Source organism: Cavia porcellus, unplaced genomic scaffold (genome assembly GCF_034190915.1).
Source record: "Cavia porcellus strain 051 isolate PalLab524CR breed Dunkin Hartley unplaced genomic scaffold, mCavPor4.1 scaffold_1, whole genome shotgun sequence".
Lineage (NCBI taxonomy): Eukaryota > Metazoa > Chordata > Mammalia > Rodentia > Caviidae > Cavia > Cavia porcellus.
The window spans coordinates 235,180,079-235,198,000 of NW_026947484.1; the positions used below are offsets into that span (position 1 = coordinate 235,180,079).

At 36.5% G+C, this 17,922-nt stretch overlaps 1 protein-coding gene across 4 annotated transcripts in view; it reads left to right on the plus strand.

Annotated features, from left to right (window-relative positions):
• The window catches only part of Asxl2 (ASXL transcriptional regulator 2), a 153,798-nt gene that overhangs the window by 97,928 nt on the left and 37,948 nt on the right, over window positions 1-17,922 (plus strand). For 2 of the 4 annotated variants that reach the window (XM_013155917.3, XM_063231340.1), the window contains exons 3-4: window positions 8,185-8,293; window positions 12,739-12,889. In XM_013155917.3, coding sequence (XP_013011371.1) covers window positions 8,185-8,293; window positions 12,739-12,889 — 260 coding nt within the window. Of the gene's footprint in view, window positions 1-8,182; window positions 8,294-12,738; window positions 12,890-12,955; window positions 17,256-17,922 lie in introns of those variants that run through there. The other 2 variants (XM_063231344.1, XM_063231343.1) reach the window with 2 other exon arrangements.

Below are 17,922 nucleotides of genomic sequence, written 5' to 3' on the forward strand. Positions count from 1 at the left end.
CTCCTCTTTCACAGTGAGTTCCATATCAGAGAAAAAGTACCACCAGCTACCACTTTCTTCTTCAATAAAGCTTTTGTTTTTATTGTCTCTGTGGGCTGCAATTCTTCCTGGGTCCAGGTGTCCCGGCCCATTTTTACTTCTTGTCTTCCTCATGATTCCAGTGATTCCAGTGTCTGGAGAGTGGCTCCCAGAGAGGCTGTTTTCTCTGCTGCTTGTTGCTCTACCATCTTTCCAGAAGTCCTCAAAAGTGTAATGAGAATAAAACCAAGCAGAATAAAACAGAATAAAGCCAATAAAACAAAACAGTGAAAGTGATACAGGATAATAGGAAATTGACAGTGGGTACTGTAATGTCTCTTTATCTTTAAAGTTGCTATCCATATCATCAGACATAATGAAAGCAATCAAAACAGAAGATTGAATAAAGCAAAACAGAACAATATTGGATTTGAAAAACAAAACAGGAAATCATGCATATTTGTTACATTGCATATTGTTATCCTCTTAATAGATGCTTAGACTATTACCTTTGGTGTGCAAAGTCAGTTAAACAATAGAAGCATTAAGTTGTTTTGATACCTCAGATGATATCCACGCATCCTGTTCTCTGAATCAGCCAGTTGCTTATGCACTGGTGAGGAAAAGTGGACATGTATTTTTGTCTCCCAGTCGACGTGCCAGTTGGCTCACAGGAAGGGTGAATTGACCTGTTACTCCTCCCAGGCCCAGAAGGGCTTCTGCCAACCCATGGGTTTGGCCAGTTGGCTTGTTTCTCTTTCCAGGTCCTGCATAGATTGTGCCAGCCCACAGCCAAGAATAATCATTTTGTGGCAAGTGCTACTGCATTTGCAAGCATTCTTACCACTTATCTCTAATTTAATTACCATTTCTGTAGATTGAAAATATCTAGATGTTTATATAAATGAGATCATATAATGGTTTTGTGGTTAATTTGTCATAAAATTCGTCTGTGCTTCATTCCTGGTCCATATGGTCTGAATTGTTTTATATTTCCCTCATGTACATAATGCTTGTCATTAACTTTTAGTTCTGATTTCAGTTATTTTATTCGTTCTAGATTTTTTAAAAAGCTGCAGGTGTTGTACAAAGACATTTTATGTAACCTTGCTTTTATTCTGTAAATGTTGACACTTACTGTGTGTCCCTTACTCCCTTGTATGGTCTGTGTTCCTGAAATAATTGAGAATAAATTTTGGATATGATGCTCCATTCACCTTGTAACACTTCAGAGCATGTTTTCTAAAGGCAAATTCATGCTTCTACATGACCACAGTATAACTATCAAAGTGTGAAGTGGGCATTGTCGCTCTATTTTGTAGTCCACAAACTTTATCCAGACTTGTTTATTATTCTGCCAATATCTTCATGGTCAGATCTTTACATTTAGTTTTTAAGTCCAATATCTTTACTTAGTGTTAGTTTTTGTTGTTGTTTAAATCTGGACCTGATTTGACAGTTTTTAAGAATGTAGGCTGCATCTTTAGTAGCGTGCCCCATGCTTTGGTTATACTGATGTTTCCTCATAATTAGGTTCAACTGTTCTTGCTTTTTTTTTCTTCTTCTTCTTTAAATACCACTCTGTGGTATTGTGGAATTTTTACTACATCCTATCATGAGCTGTATGATTTCATATTATCCCAGTTTGGTGATGCTAACTTTGATCATTCAGTTTATCCACTGTCTAGCGAATTTCTCCATTTTTAGCTACAATATTTTTCCCTATGAAATGAGTAAGTACATTATAAGGGTGTGGGAAATACTTTGAAATAACTAAAATACCTTGTTTCTTGTTATACATTTGCACAATAGTATTAGTATCTCATTATTAGCTCTTTACTGTTTATTAGTTTTGTATTAACCCTAAACAGTGGGTGTTAGTGTTATGGGGGGAAAATGTTAACTCCTGCAGGATGTCAATTATGCTGACCGAGTTCATGTTCCATGAAATCAGAGAATGAATTCCAAAGAAAAAGGAGATTAAGTGTAAGAAAAGTTTATTGGGGAACAGGGATAGCTCTTGAGAGACAGGAGGAGGTCCCAGAAGTTGCCACTGAGACCCTTTGTTAGGGGTAATTTGTACAGCAGAGTCACATTGTGGTACAGTGTAGTTCAAACAATAAGTCAACCTGTTAGTTAATTAATACAGGTCCAGTAGCAAGGGTACATGGGAAGAACAAAGGCAGTTTTCAGAAGAGATGGATCAAAACGCTGTGGTTACCCACCTGGGTGACTGATGGCTAACTGGACTTTACTGGACCATATGTGCCAATTACAGTATAATTCCAAGTGACTGCTTATCTCTTAGGGAAGCACGTCATTGCATCTCTGTCTTGAGCCCTGGTCATCTTCATATGTGCCTGCAGTCACAATTCTGATGTCTGTTTTTCTTCTGACTTCCTTGACAGCCCAGTCCCTCTCAGACTGTAAATCAAATTTAGCTGCCTCTAATATTGGCATCTCATACTTACTGTTAGCTGTTACAATTAACTGTTAGTTAATTGCTTTTATTATAATGTATTACTATTTAACATTGCCACAAATGTAGCGATTTAAAGCCTCACACATTTATTATTTTGGTTCCCATGTCAGGAGTCATGATCATGCCTTCACTAGGTGCTTTCCAATGCAGTAGAGTGCTGATGAGGACTTAGGTTCTCCTCTGACATTGATTGGGAAATAACCTACTTGCAAGCTGTCATGGTTATTGGCAGGATTCAGGTATTTCTGGGCTATCAGATTGAGGGCCTTGCTTCCTAAATGCTTGTTGACTAGAGGCTGAATTCTTGAATTCTTTGCCATATGGTTCTCCCACGTATGGCCACATATTTTATCAAAAAGAGCGTTACCTAGCAAGGACAGTGCAGCCTTTGTCAGTCATTAAGCTGATACTGCCTTTACTGCATATCATTGGTCAGAAGCAAATCACTGGTTCCATCTGTATTCAAAGGAGGGAATTCCACAAGCGTTATAAATAAGCAAGTAGTAGAAGTAATAGGGGGTCATTTTAGATTCTGAATTCATGAGTTTTCATCTTATTGTATGGGTTATTATTTGTAATCATTCATTGCTTTAGGATAAGTAGTTTAATCTGTCTAAGAACATTATTCAAAGAACACCTTAGCATGGACATCCAAACAGTGTCTAAATAATAAATTATTTTTGAAATTTATTGTAAAGATAAATTTTAACATGTAACCTATTCTATTATGGATTTGCAAAGTGATTGTACTTTTATATGAAGCCTACAAAGTATGATTTAAAAATACAGTGAATGTTTAAATTCTTAAATTTATCACAATAAAAGACAATGTCGTTAACATCCCTCAATTCTTTGTGTAAAATAGTCACTAAAGTGATGCCACATCACCTTTCCTGCATTTTATAGGTTATAAACAAGTTACTTGGTTTATCAAAATAAGAAAACTTTCAGAAAGAGTAAAGGACTTCTGCACAGTCACTCTTTGTCACAAGCATACTGTCAAAATCGAAACAAAACTAAAAAGCCCGGCCCCTCATCCTTAACCTATTATTCTGACTGCTTTCTGAAGCAGTTCTGTAACTGCTCTGTAAGTTCTGGAACTGCTGTTTCTTGAGTGTCTTTAATGTGCTGACATTCCTGCCTTGATGTGCTGAACTGATTCAAAATGTTAACCTTGCATGATTGTTTTGACTTTGGAGAAAGCCAGAAGGCTCTCATGGTGATTAAGGTGGGTGAGGACACACTGTAATGCTTTTAGAAGCCTCCTTTCTGGTGGATGGCTCTTGGCAGCAGGGTTCACTGCATTTTTAAAATCACATCTGATAAAGACACTCATGAAAGAAGACTTCCAGAAGTGGCAAGGATAATAGGAGATATGTTCAGAGCCGGGGGATTCATGGCTATGGGGTCTTTTACCATAAAACATTTTAAAAATTTAAACAGTTGCCATGTATATTTTTTTTTTTTACTTTTTTTGTTACCATGTATTTTAATCATACTTTACACTATGATATAACAAAACTTTCAAGCTATTTGCTTTTATGTGAGTATCTGTAAATGAAAAGCTTAATTCCCCCATAATGATCATTACATATAATTCAAACAATTAAAAATTATAGTAATGTGATCCAAATATGCTTATTCTAAAATCATTAGATCTTCACAGCTTTTTTATCTTAGGTTTGTTTCTTGATCTTTGAATGCCATGTGAAAGTAACCCATTTCTTTTTATTTATGGGTGTGTAGGACTTTGCGTTTGTGTCTTCTTGTACTTGGTCGACAAACACCTTGCTGTTCATTGTATCTTTATTCAGTATTAGACTTCTGCCTCATTGTGTATATGATTTCTTTTCTTACTGTTTGGGTTTTTTTGAGGGTACCAGAAATTGACCTCAGGACTTCATGCTTGCAAGGCAAATACTCATGTCTTTTTGGAACTTTTTATATAAATGAAGCCTAGTAACAAAAAAATTAAAAATCATAAAACATGTTCGCTGAAAGATATTCTGGAATTCTTATCTAGGAATAACCATTGGTTACTGTCTTCAGTTAAAGAAACTAAGAAAATAGACAAGTTTCTTTATTGAGAATTATTTATTCCTAAATGACTACTGAAATTGAGGCCAAAGAAAATTAAAAACATTCTGAGGATATGTTATTTTCAAAATGAGGTTGAAAAATACTTAAATTTCTATCATAATACATAACTCTGTCCTTTTTTTGGGGGGGGGGAGTTAGAGTATTACCATGTAACCCACCCAGGCTGAACTCGAACTCAAAACTTAGAATCTTTCTACCTCAGCCTTTAGAGTGCTGAGATTACAAGGTACACCACCATGTCTGATTATACGTTACTTTTTAAAAAGAGACTTTGTTTTTCTTCATTCCTGAATTATTTATTTCTGGTACTTTTTTTTTTTTTTTGTCTTTTTCCTTTTTATCGATACCGGGGATCGAACTCACGACTGCCTGCTTGCAAGGCAGGCGCTTATGCTGCTGTGGTACATTTTATTAATTGGAGTTCATCTAATAGAATTTTTACATTTACAGATGATTTTTCTTCTGAATTCTTGTTATCTGAAGAAAGTTTTCTCTTGTCTTTTAATATAACATGTACAGTAAATGTAAATATCTTTGTTTAGACGTATGTACATTTGTTTGTGTGTGAATGACAGGGTCTCACTTATTTAGTCCAGGGTAGCCTTGAATTTACAGTGTTGCTAAACTGGCCTCCAGATTGCAGCAATCATCCTGCCTTGGCCTTCTGATTGTTGCTGGCATTGTAAGCATGTGCCACCATGCCTGGGTACGTTTTTCTTAAGAATTTCATTTATTGTCTTTGGAATTATGTATTACTAAGAAACATGTTTTCTACAAAATATACATACATGTGCGCATGTATACACACACATGACTTGCTTTTAAGGTATTTTTGTTGTTGAACGATGGCAAAACTTTCAGTGATTTGTAACAGTGAATCCTTTTTTTTTCATGTATGTATTTTAACGTAGGCTGAGTTACTGTTGATTGTCTGATGATAGTTTTCTGTGCTGTCATAGTAGTTACAGGGCTAGACCAAACGCAAACACATGTTAGCCCCTACTTCTCTTACTATGTCATCAACCAGGTCAAAGCCCACCATCACTGTGACAAGAGAAATATGTTTCACTCTAGGTCATCATGTGATGGATAAATGTTAAATAAAAATAGCCGCTTTAAGCTGTCCTTTGGAATTTCATGTCTAGATCCATGTTTTATTTTTTTCTTAATCCTTGAAACTTATGATTTAGAAACAAAATTAGAAACACGTTTCTGATTACAGTCTGTGCAAGTTCAGATAGCCCCTTCCCCTTTCTCACATTACCATATAATAGATGTTACTGATCACAAAGTTAACATGTTTTTAATAGTTGTTTACTTTTAAATATTGTTTTCTAATGTTTCCTTTTTATATCTGTAAATTTGAATACTTTTACCTAAGGTACCTTGTGTCAGCTATTTTCATTCGTAAATCAGAAAACAGTATATAAAGTGGCTTAACCACTGAAGGAAATCTGTCATTTAGTGTAAGTGAAAAAACCAGGCAGGCTCGAGCCAGATCCTGCAGCAGCTTCAGCTGTGCCACCTTCATGTTTGCTCCTTTCTCAGCAGACTCATCCATCATTGTTACCAGACTTAGCTGCTCCCAGAGCTAGATGTTTTCAGGTTCAAATGTAGAAGAAGGGAGAGTCTGTTACCTTAGAGGCTTTCAATAAAATAACGCATCATTGAATCTGGCTGGCCTACTACAGAGTCAGATGAGTCAGATGATAAACTAAAAATTGTTCTGATGATATATGTGGTCTAACATGGCATGTGTATCGGATTTGCAAGGAAAATATGACTGTATATGCAGATTCACCCTTCCATCACATCTTTTCTCCAGATGTGTGTACCATTTATTTTCATTCTATAGGTGTCACTTTAAGGATTGTTTTTATAATTAATGTTTTATTTTTGTTCCAGGTATTAAGAATTTTTTTCTTTCTTTGACTTAAACTACTTTATATGCCAATTGACAGTCTCTTACCCAATAATTGCAGTATCTCAGATTCTCAAGAAATGAAGATTCTTCATTTACTAACACCAAAAGCCATCTGATGACATTTCTTGTGAAGTGACATTAACACAATCTTTGTTGAATTCATATTTCTCTGAGTTTGGTTATGACTGCAGTACTGCCCCCAATTTCTTTGACATTGTTACATAACTTAGGTATATTGGGCTACCTTTCTAAAATCTGGGGAGGATGGGGTTAATATCTGAAACATTTAGCTAGAGTGTTTTGGGTCAGAAATTACAGACTTGTGTCGGTTATAATAGCAGCAGGCCTCACAGTGTTACATGGCTGTTTGCTCCCTGCTCTTCCTTGATGGACTCTCTGCTAAAAGAGCTTTTCTTTTTGGACCCACCAACTTTAGTTTATCACTGTGCTTAATATTGAAATTGAATGCCATTAATCAGGGTAAACTTGGCTGAGAAGTTATTGAACTTCTTTTTTTTCTTCTTAGATATATGCTTTCTTTTTAAGCCTTTTCTATTTTGCTGCTTCTTTTTTCTTCTCAGGGAAATGTTGGCTTCATAATTTACTAACTAGGATTTTGAACAATTTTACTACCTCCATGCATTAGGTTTTTTGGTTTTTTTTTCTCATTTTAAAAAATTTATAATTTTGCCTGTCGTTGAGGGTTTTGGGGAAGACTTAAGTAAAAGTGTCTTGGAACTTAGCACTCTTTAGCTTTAATGTGGCTATTAGGGTTTATGTCCCGTTGGTTATTTTAACATACGGTCAACTGTTGGCTTTTAAGTGGATTTCAAGGTCATTTTTCAGTGCTTTATGCTGCTAACAGTGATGGAGGAAGTAAACCCTTGCACATAAGTGCCTGAGTCCTTGTTACCTTACTTCCTTGTTGATAGATTTTCAAGTGGAATTGTTGGGTCAGTGGTTCCAGTTTTTTCAGGAAACTGCAAAAACAGTACATAGGTGCCCATGTTCATTTCATTCAGCTTCTTCCATTGATGATATCTTATATAAATATAGTGCTATAGTCGGAAACCTGTAAATTGAATTAGTACAATACTTACATAAAATCCGAATCTATTTGATTTCTCTCAGTCTGACTAGTGGTATCTTGATCTCACCACACACATTTATCTATGTTTTTGTATTCAAAATAAATACTCAGAGTCCCAATTAATGCCTTTTTAAGTGATCTCATGATAGTTTTATGTACAAGAAAGTAGTTTCACAGGTCAGATTTACTTTGGTGCAACAATAGCAAGAGGAGAAAGACCATTTATTTGAGTCTCTGTGTGTGATCCCCCCCACACTTTTCTTTAATATTTGTAAAGCTTGTGCATTAGTAAAATAGAATGTGTCAGAATATATGCTTGCTTCTATATTTTTCTTGACTTAAATTTAGATACTAGATTGGTACTAAGGTTTTTTTTTTTTTTTTCGGATACATGAGAATGATTTTTACATCCATTTCAATCATGGTAACCTGTGACATTGACAAACTATGTTTAAATTAAAGGAATATCTACCAATTTAAAAAATCAGATCAGTGTTACATAGACTAATCAGAGAGGGAGACTGATCACTGTCTTCAGTAGCATCATCATCATCTTATTTTGTTTTACAGTGGGACTTCCCCGCTCGCATGTCTGAATGCAATGCTACATACAAATTCCCGAGGTGAAGAAGGCATCTTCTATAAAGTTCCAGGTAGAATGGGAGTGTATACTTTGAAGGTAAATATTTCTGTTGGGAAGTTATTTAAAAAGAAAAAATAAAAAATGAAACCATAAATAATACTTGAGTTATACAGACAGAATTCTGTTCTTGAAGCACTGATTTTCATTGAAATAAGTCTATCAACTCTCTAACGTGCACACATACAATGTCTGTCTGTCTGTTTGCTTTTGGATGCTGTGGATGAATCAAGAGCCTCATGCACGTCATGCACGTGCCTTACCAGGCCTCGTGTGTGTGTGTGTGTGTGTGTGTGTGTGTGTGTGTGTGTGTGTGTGTATTTTTTCTTTTTACGAATCTATAGGTCGACCAGAGAAGTAATTATTCCTTATGATAGTATTGTCCTGAAAGAATGAAATAAAAATGATCTCTGGTGCTTCTTGTTAAAAGATGGGTCTTGCTATGTTGTTCTGGCTCTGAACTCCTGGGGCTCAAGAGGATCCTCCCTGGTAGCTGGGAGTAATTTTTTTTTTTTAATCAAGGCTGGGTATCACATGTTGCTCTGACTAGGATCGAACTTGAACCCTTTTCCCTCCCAAGTAACTTGGATTATTGTACCATGCTTTCTAGCCTCTCCAGTGATTTTAAAGAACTTTGTACCATTTGAATAATTATAGGGTGTTATGATGAACCATACTGTCTAGAAGCTATACATTACTATTTCATTAGTTCTCTGATATAACATAATTGTGATTATTGTTTTTTTAATGGAAAAGTATCAAAGTTAAGAAGATTGAATTGCTCTTGAGTAGTGTTGGCCAGTCCATATCAGAACTAGAATATCAACCCAGATATAACTTTAACTCCCAAACCCATCTTTTCCACTTTACAACACACAGGCTAATATCTTAATTCCTACACTAAAGTGACTCTTGCTTATCAATATCCTTCAGTTACAAGCAGTCAAAACAGCTCTGAATTAGTGGGCATGAGACAGAATTTACCATCTCATGAAACAAAATTCTAGGGGAATCAGGCTAGATCAAGGTACTCAAGTGATATCTCCGTTCTCTTTTGGTTGACTTTCTTCTTTCCCCATCATATATGTCTTTTAACTTCAGTCCTCTTTCTGCATACTACAAGCCTGAAAAGAGAAAAATCCAGGGTTTGGTTTAGTTGGTTGGTTAATGTGGCCATCCCTGAATAATGGCTGTTGGCAAATGTATGGTTTCTTCTGACTGACTGGCTGGTATTCAGATCATGATCATCCCTGATGTGAGGTTGCGATTAAGCCCACTCCAGACAGGTGAACTAAGGAAAGAAATTGTTGTCCAAGATAAGTTTATCAGGAGACAGAACAAATGTTTGGCAGGCAATGACAATGTCCACGTCTGTGAGAGACTCTGTCTCTTCTTAGCTTTATAGCTCCAAACTGTGGTCATTACTGTCCTCTGTAATTGTGTTTAGCCTATTAACATTAAAAAGATCTAAACTGCCTATATTGCCTCCTCTGTTTAACTTTGTGAAGTTAAAAGTCTTATTCCCGCATAAGACTTTTTGTTTTGAGACTTTATCTGTGTTAGAACTTCATCATTTTAATAACAACCATGAGGTATCTACTCCATTGGCGCTCTAAGAAAAAAATCCAAAATGTACACTTAGTGTAATACTTTTATGGGGTTTTCTCCCCACATACCAAGCACTTCTCCAGCAAACAACAGCTGGGTACGCTGATTCAAGTCAGTTCTTACACTGTCCATCTGGAAATGGTGTGTCAGATTCCACAAATGGAGGGCTGTATTCCCCCAAGACAGACTCGCTCCCCACTGTCTCCGGTCCAGATCTCAGTTACAAGTTCCAGGTGGTAACCTGTAATTCTTAAAGATGTTATAATGGGGTTCCCATAACCGTCTTCTTAGATTTGACTAATTTGCTAGGACAGCTTACAGAAATTAAACACTTTACTTTTATTTACTGTTTGTCCTTTTATTGGGGGGGGTGTTGGTTTTTGAGGTGTCGTCTCATTGTGTAGAGACCAGGCTGGCCTCCAACCCATGGTGATCTTTCTGCCTCAGCTTCCCAAGTGCTGTGGGATTACAGGCATATTTCATTAGGCCCAGCCATTTACCTGGTTGTTTTTTTTTAAATAGAGATATTAGGAAAGGTATAGATGAATAGCAGATAGAAGAGACACAGAATGAGGTGTGGGAGAAGGGGTATGAAACATCTGGGCCCTTTGGGAGGGCCATCCTCAAGGCATTCACCTGTGCTCAGCTTATCTGGAAGCTCACCTGAACCCCAGGCCTCTTGAGATTGTATGGAGGTTTCATTAGGTGGTATCATTGGCCAGTGCTGATCTGTTCTGTGCTTTCTCTGCTCCTAGGACGTTGGGCTGAAAGTTCCAGCACTGTCATCTGGAGTAATCCAGTGTCATCTCACTTAAGTAAAAGGTGCTGCTGTCACCCAGGAGATCCCAAGGGGCCTAGGAGCTATGTCAGTCCTGTAAATTACAGGGGTCTTAGAAACTGTGTCTCAGGAAACGAGATCAGAGAGCAAGTATTAGAAAGAAGTCTTCTGGTACCGTGGTTGCTCAGGAAATTGTATGAGTTTTGGAGCTGCATGTCAGGAACAGAATGGAGACCAAGTAATAGATTTATGGTATTACTAGTGTATACTATTATACTATGTTATATTAGTGCTATGTGATGAACTACTGTGACAGTGATGTAAAATAAAAACTAATTTTGAATAAATTTTAAAACTTTGATATTATTGTTAGCTTATACGGTTTAAACTGGGCTTTTATCAAATAAGTAGTGGGAGTAGAAGCCTTCTTGAACATAAAAATAGCTCAAGCAAATGTTATTCATTGAAAGTAGAGAAAATTAGAATAGTTAGACCATTGTGTGTGAGCTTCTTTAAGGCATCCGAATATGTAAACATTAGATAAACCAAAGTTTGGAGCATTTGAACCTGACTGAGCTGTTTTGGCGCGTGTGCGTGCGTGCGTGCGTGCGTGCGTGCGTGCGTGCGTGTGTGTGTGTGTGTGTGTGTGAGAGAGAGAGAGAGAGAGAGAGAGAGAGAGAGAGCGAGCACGTGAGCACACAGAGGTTTTCCAGAACAATGTAATCCAATGATTTCAGAGTGAAGCAAGAAAAAGGTGGTTATAGTTGTCTGGAGTAAAAACTGGGCCACTAAACTAAGAAAGTGGTAAAGGAGCTGGAATAAGAGACGTTACAGAAACACCACGCGCCACTTTTGGAGTGGGTGAGCGTGGTGGATTCTGAGATTTGGGACATGAGCAGATGATCCCAGGATCCCAAGTTTTTTACAAAAAGAAGTTAATTATATTTGTATTTCAGATACTTGTTGAACCTACAGGTCAAGATACCTGGCTGACAACTAACTATAAAAGCTGTCCTGCATTTTGAAGGAAAGAATAGAAAAATATGGGGTCTGTATTTTAAGAAAGTGTGTAACATAAGGGATGACTTGAAGAGAAATGGCACTAGGATATAAATTCAAGTGGAAAAATTGTTACTTATCACAGTATATGATACTGTCTGTAATGTCACTTGACTGTCACTTATGTAGGAGGGTCATATTTTGTTTTTGTCAGAATTATTTTTTCAATTTAATTTGAAATTATATGGTAAAATGGGAAAAAATTTGTAAATGTAACTTAGAAACAACATTCTGTAATCTGTATTCACACATGTATATCTTTATAGACAACATAAATTTATAGTAACATTTTTTGAACTTTTATGCCAGCATTTTATATTAATTAAGTCATTTAATTTCCAAATGATTGTTTTTTGAGGAAATATTGTTATCCCCACCTTATAGTCAGGGAAACTGAGCCAGGAGAGGTTAATGCTTTGACCAAGACTAGGCAGTTAGAAGATAAAGCCAGAAAGTTTTGTTTTCCTAATTCTTGATCTTACAATTACTCTGTTTATGTAGTAAGCTGACACATTTGTGCTTTCTGGTTAGCAATGTCATTATTAAATTCTAAAACGAACAAGATTGATAAGATTTTTAAACACATTCCTTTTTCTGACTTTGGATAGTTATTAACAAGTATCTAGGAACCATTTAGAATATAATCGTGTACTGTCTCTTGCCATCCTGCCTCCAGTTGTCTAATTTAATTCAGAATAGTGGTACTTACACAGATATACATATATTTAATGACATTAAATCCTAAACACGTCATTTACTTGAGCTGAGATCTGGCCCATATTTGTCTAATTTAAGGCTATGTATTGTACGTGTATACAAAGGTTATGTATAATTTTTATCCTTGAATATAGATGGAAGCATTTATTTGGTCCAAGAAAGAGAAATGACAGGAAATTAGAAAATATTGCTAGTTCTTCTACTATGTCTTATAATACTAAAAATTAGTCAGTACAATTAAGTTGCAACCTTGCATATCAGAATTTCATTCCTATTTGTATTATGTTAATAATTAATCCTAATTGGATGCCTGCATTTTCAGAAAGATGTGCCGGATGGGGTGAAAGAGCTTTCAGAAGGTTCAGAAGAAAGCAGTGATGGTCAGTCAGATTCCCAGAGTTCTGAGAACAGCAGCAGCAGCAGTGATGGTGGCAGCAACAAAGAGGGAAAAAAGAGCAGGTGGAAAAGGAAAGGTAAATCTACCTGACCCTTTCATAACATTCTGAGTGCTGTGTAGAACAAACACCCTCATTAGGAGCTTCTCTCTCCCCAGACCCCAGGCCAGCCAGGCTCTTGCCTTTACCCCTAATTGAGTATTTCTAATAGTTCCTGTAGTGAAAAATATTGTATTTATACTGTCCAACACAACACATGCCACATGGACATGATTAGTGTGACCCAGGAATTACATTTTTCTTTTTTAGGGCAGCTTTAGGTTCACAGCAAAACTGAGTAGAATGTACATAAATTGCCCACACTCCCTGTCCCTGCACAGGCATCTCCTTGTCCGCTTTGAAGATTCCCTGCCAGTGTGGTACTTTTGTTACAGTTGATGAAACTACACTGGCACATCATTACCCCCAGAATCAGGGCCGTGCACACTAAAGCACTGAACAGATACGATAATGCATGCGGACATGAGGCATGTGTTTACCATGATAGTACTACACAGAAAAGTTTCACTGTCCTAAACATCTTCTGTCCTCCATATGCAACACTCTCTTTCTAACTCTTGGGAGCCACTGAGCTTTTTTTTTTTTTACTCTCTTCATAGTTTTGCCTTTTCCAGACTGCCAAATAGTTGGAACCTTTTCATACTGGCATCCTATATTACTAATAATGGCATTTGAGATTCCTCCATGCCTGTTGATGGCTTGATCCATTTCTTTTTAGCACTGAAGAATACTCTATTGTTTGAGTGAACCCCAGTTTATCCATTTTCGTATTAAGGTCACAATGATTGTGTCCATATTTTGGCAATTAAAAATAAAGCCATTGTAAACTACTGTGTGCAGTTTTTGCATGGGCGTAAGTTTGCATTTCCTTTTGATGCATACAAGAATGTGACTGTGGAATTATATGCAAGGAGTATGTTTAGTTTTATAAGAAATAATCAGACATCACTAAAGTGGCTTTTGCATTCCCACCGGCAGGCAATCAATTTTGTTGTTATACATCATCGTCAGCATTTGGTGTTGTCCATGCTGTAGTTTGGCCACTCCTGTAGGTGCATATTTATTTTAATTTGCATTTTCCTGATTGTGTGTGATGTACAACATCTTTTTGTTCATCTTATTGAACATCTTTTTGAACATCTTACTGTTCTTTAGTGAGATGTGTTCAGGCCTTTGGTTCAGTTTTTTCCTTTTTTTTTAATGTGGTATTTCAAGCATTCTTGGTATATTTCAAGTAATATTCATTTATTAGTTTTCATATATTTCCTTCAAAACCATGACTTTTTATTCTATTGTCACTTTTTTTGCCAGGCAGTCACTGACCACCACTGAGCCAAATCCCTGGCTCTCTTGTCACTTTTTTTTTTGCACAGAGCAGAAGCTTTAAATTTTAATGCAATCCAGTTCTTTTGTGGATTGTGTCTAAAATACTACCTCCAAACCCAGGGTAACCTAGGTTTTTTACCTGTTACCTGCTAGGAGTTTTATAATTTTATATTTAGTTCTGTGATCCAGTTCTAATTTGTTTTTAATGTAGTACTGGAGGTGGAACGCAGAGTGCTGAGCTGTATCTCTCTCTCCCATTTTTAAAGATAGTCTCACTGTGTAGCCAGGGTTGATCATGAACTCTCAGTCCTCCTGCCTCAGTTTCCTTTTTGTTCTGCATTTCAGGCACAGGCCACCATGCAGCTTCCTTTTTTCATTTTAATTTGAGATGGGGTCTTTCTAGGTTTCTGCAAATGATCTCCAACTCGTGATCCTCTTGTCTCAACTTCTCAAAAGGCAGGGATTGTAGATATATACTAGTGTGCTCAGCTTTGAGTTACTTTTTGTGAGAGATACGAGATCTGTGTCTAGGTTTATTTTTGTCTAGTCAGAAACTGAATTTTTAACTTAAATAAGCAGATGTGTTTAGGAGTATTTCAGGTTTTACCTTGGTTTTCAGCCCTTAGTTGTCTGTAACCTTTTTAAAGAGTTCTTATTTAATTTCTTGTGCTTACTATGCTAACAGCTCTCCTCTCACTAACAGAAGAATGCTTTTCATTCCCAGTAGCAAATAGCAAATCCAGTTTATTTCTTTTTGTTCTCATACCATTTGGTGTCTGCTTCATAACTCTCCCTAAAATCTTTCTTTAGGAGATGTCTGTATTGCAACAACTTCCCTAGAAAGAATTTTCCAGTTGAGACTACACTTTATTACTTATTCCTGTCAATTTTTCTGTAGTTTCTTGTCAGGATCTCTTTGAAGAGGCCAAATTTTTTTAATCCCAATATTTATAATTTATAAAAGTTGAACTCTCAAATGCATGTTACTAACTCAAGGCAACTTTCGTTTTGTTTTGTTTTTGGTACTGAGGATCGATCTCATAACCTCACACTTGCCAGGCGCAGGGATTTAGGCCACTGAGCTAAATTTCCAGCCCTCAAGGCAAGTTTTGAGTCAAATCTTGAGCCCTTTATAAAGAACTGATATTTCTGAGTAAAATAGACATTCAAGATTTTTGATTGCTTAAATGTCCTCTTTGATTTGAGTAATAGGTGAGCTGTCTTTGCATCTAGAAGCTAAGATTATGCCTCCAGGAGTATTAAGCACATTACTTTTGAATGCCTCTGAACTCTTAATATGGCTGTATCAAAAAAATCGTTCTGATTCTCTACCATACTTGTGCTAATGTGTGTGTGCTATTCTTGGAAAGAACTGAGATTGTTGGCCTCATCTTTGCTGTTTGTATAGCTACTAGATACACAGTTTGGTCAAATCTAAAGTCAAAAGATCATAGCTTTAAGATCACAGCCACTTGGAGAGTCATCCAGTCCTCAATTGTTAGGGATAAATGAATTGAGAACAAGACAAAGTAGCGACCTCTGTCCATAATTTTTTTAAATTTTGGTTTTTTTTTTTTTTTTTTTTTGGAGATACAGTCTCAAGCTCACTATGTGACTGAGCCTGACCTTGATTTTTGATTCTCCTGACTAGCCTGCTGAGTATCTAAAATCCTTGATGTGTAAAGCAGTCCCAGTCAATAGTGGAAGGAGGTGTGTGCTCCATGGCCCTCAGGGTCAGTCAGGCACCTGGTTTGGAACAGTAAAGCTAAAAGTGAAAGAGACTTTCTTTTCGCTGCCTATCCTTAGATTAAACTTTTTAAGTGTAGAAATTAGAGATCTAAGATTGGGAACCAAACCAAGCCATCAGGCAAAGGAAACTGTTAGCAAGATTGATATTTTCTAGATAGGATTTGAAGCGGGAAATCACTATTAAAAGAGGCTGGTGTAGTAAACTTCCTGAGAATACAGTGGGAGTCCTCGATTTCTATGTGCTGTAGAAGTCATTTAAATAGTAACTGTTGCCATTGTATTCGGCTCAGAGCTAATAGTTACTAGTGGTTCTCCTTAAGAATTTGGAGTAACCCCCATGTTACTAGCTTAATAACTAGATTCAAATAGCATAATGCTCATTCTACACTCTGCATAATAATAGAAAACATTAACCGGAAGGTAATGGCGAATGCAGAATTTTTCTGGACTGTCTTTGATGCGTTTCTCTCCTAGAAATCATCACTATATTGGTTATTCATCTGTAGAACACAGTAAGGTGGAATGTTTTATGAAAGTCTTTTCTGACTATAGGTAGCCTATTAAACTTAGAGAAGTTTGGAGGCTGCAGTGGGAGGTGCACATGTCACAGTAGTTCATATCTGTTTCAGCAGCAGTGATATTCCCAGGAAATAGATAAATGCCAAGCTAAAAAAATTATTTAGTCTCTGGTTTGTGGGTCATTTGTTATGGTACAGATATCTATGTTTTTTAGGTCTGTATCATATATTTATAAATGCTTTTGTAGTCCAATAGAAGTTATTACAAGAGATGTGTTTTGACATTTTGGGGGGCTTTTTTTCTCTTTGAAATAAAACATTTTTTAAAAAAAGAAAGAACAGACTTATGGCCAGCAGTGTGATAGCAGCAGCATGCAACAAGGCAGTTCTTAATCTGTTGCAGTTATCAGTAAAGCAAATAATTGTGCCTCTTTTATTTTCTTATTTAGCACTTTTATTCTTAATGTGACATCACTTTATTTCAAGTACATTGTAAGACAGGAAGAACATTGAGATAGTATCAAAACCCACTTCCTTTTATGTACAAAAATAAAGAGCTCTTAACTGCAAAACTGATACTTTTAGCTGAAAATTGATAGAAATTCTCTTGATATATGTATACCTTTGAGCAAAATAGGAACAGAGAATAGAGTGTTGAAATTTAGTTCAGTATTAAACTAACTTACTGATATCTGTATAAACAGAGAAACTTTGAAGTTTCTGGTTTTGGTTCTTAGTTTTCAGACAGGAAGCAATGTTCAGAGAAGAGCTTTATGGAATTCCAAACCAAGGTAAGGTGGAGTCACTCCAAAGAGATGATTACTGAAGTCAGTGCTTTCTGTTGCTTTTTTATGCTCATAGCTAAGTTAAGTTTGCTTTTTCCCCTGAATAAAATATTGCAGCATAAAGCAACTACAGGAGTTGTATTCATTTTTACCTCCTGATACAAAAGTTATTAGATTTTGATCTGCCTTTAGAATGTCTAAAGAAAATTATTAAGTAAAACTCTCTCTTCATTGTGAGTGATCACTAGTTATTTCTAGGAGCCTGAACTATTGTGCATTTACTGCTTATTCAGAGTTACTTTAAATCAGGAATTTGATGTATATTGTATCTGGAGTTACTGAAAATACCATAGACCCATATATCTTGATAGCATTTATGTATGTGTTACAGAATGGGGAGGATTATGTCTCCTTTCATGGTATTCTGGAAGAAGAACTCCTGATAGAGTTAACCAAGGTAGAAAGGCTTCAGGAGATGTTCTTTTCTCTCAGTGGTGATAGCTGAGTTGCAGGTTTTAACTGTGTTATATTAAAGATGGCTTCATGAACAGGGCTGGGATAGCGACGATACCCAGAACCAAGAAGTTCAGGTGTGGCCTTCCCTGTTTGGTTAGGGACTGAGTGTGATCAGTAACCAGAGTGCCCATTAAGAGGGAGAAGAGGAGACTTAAGA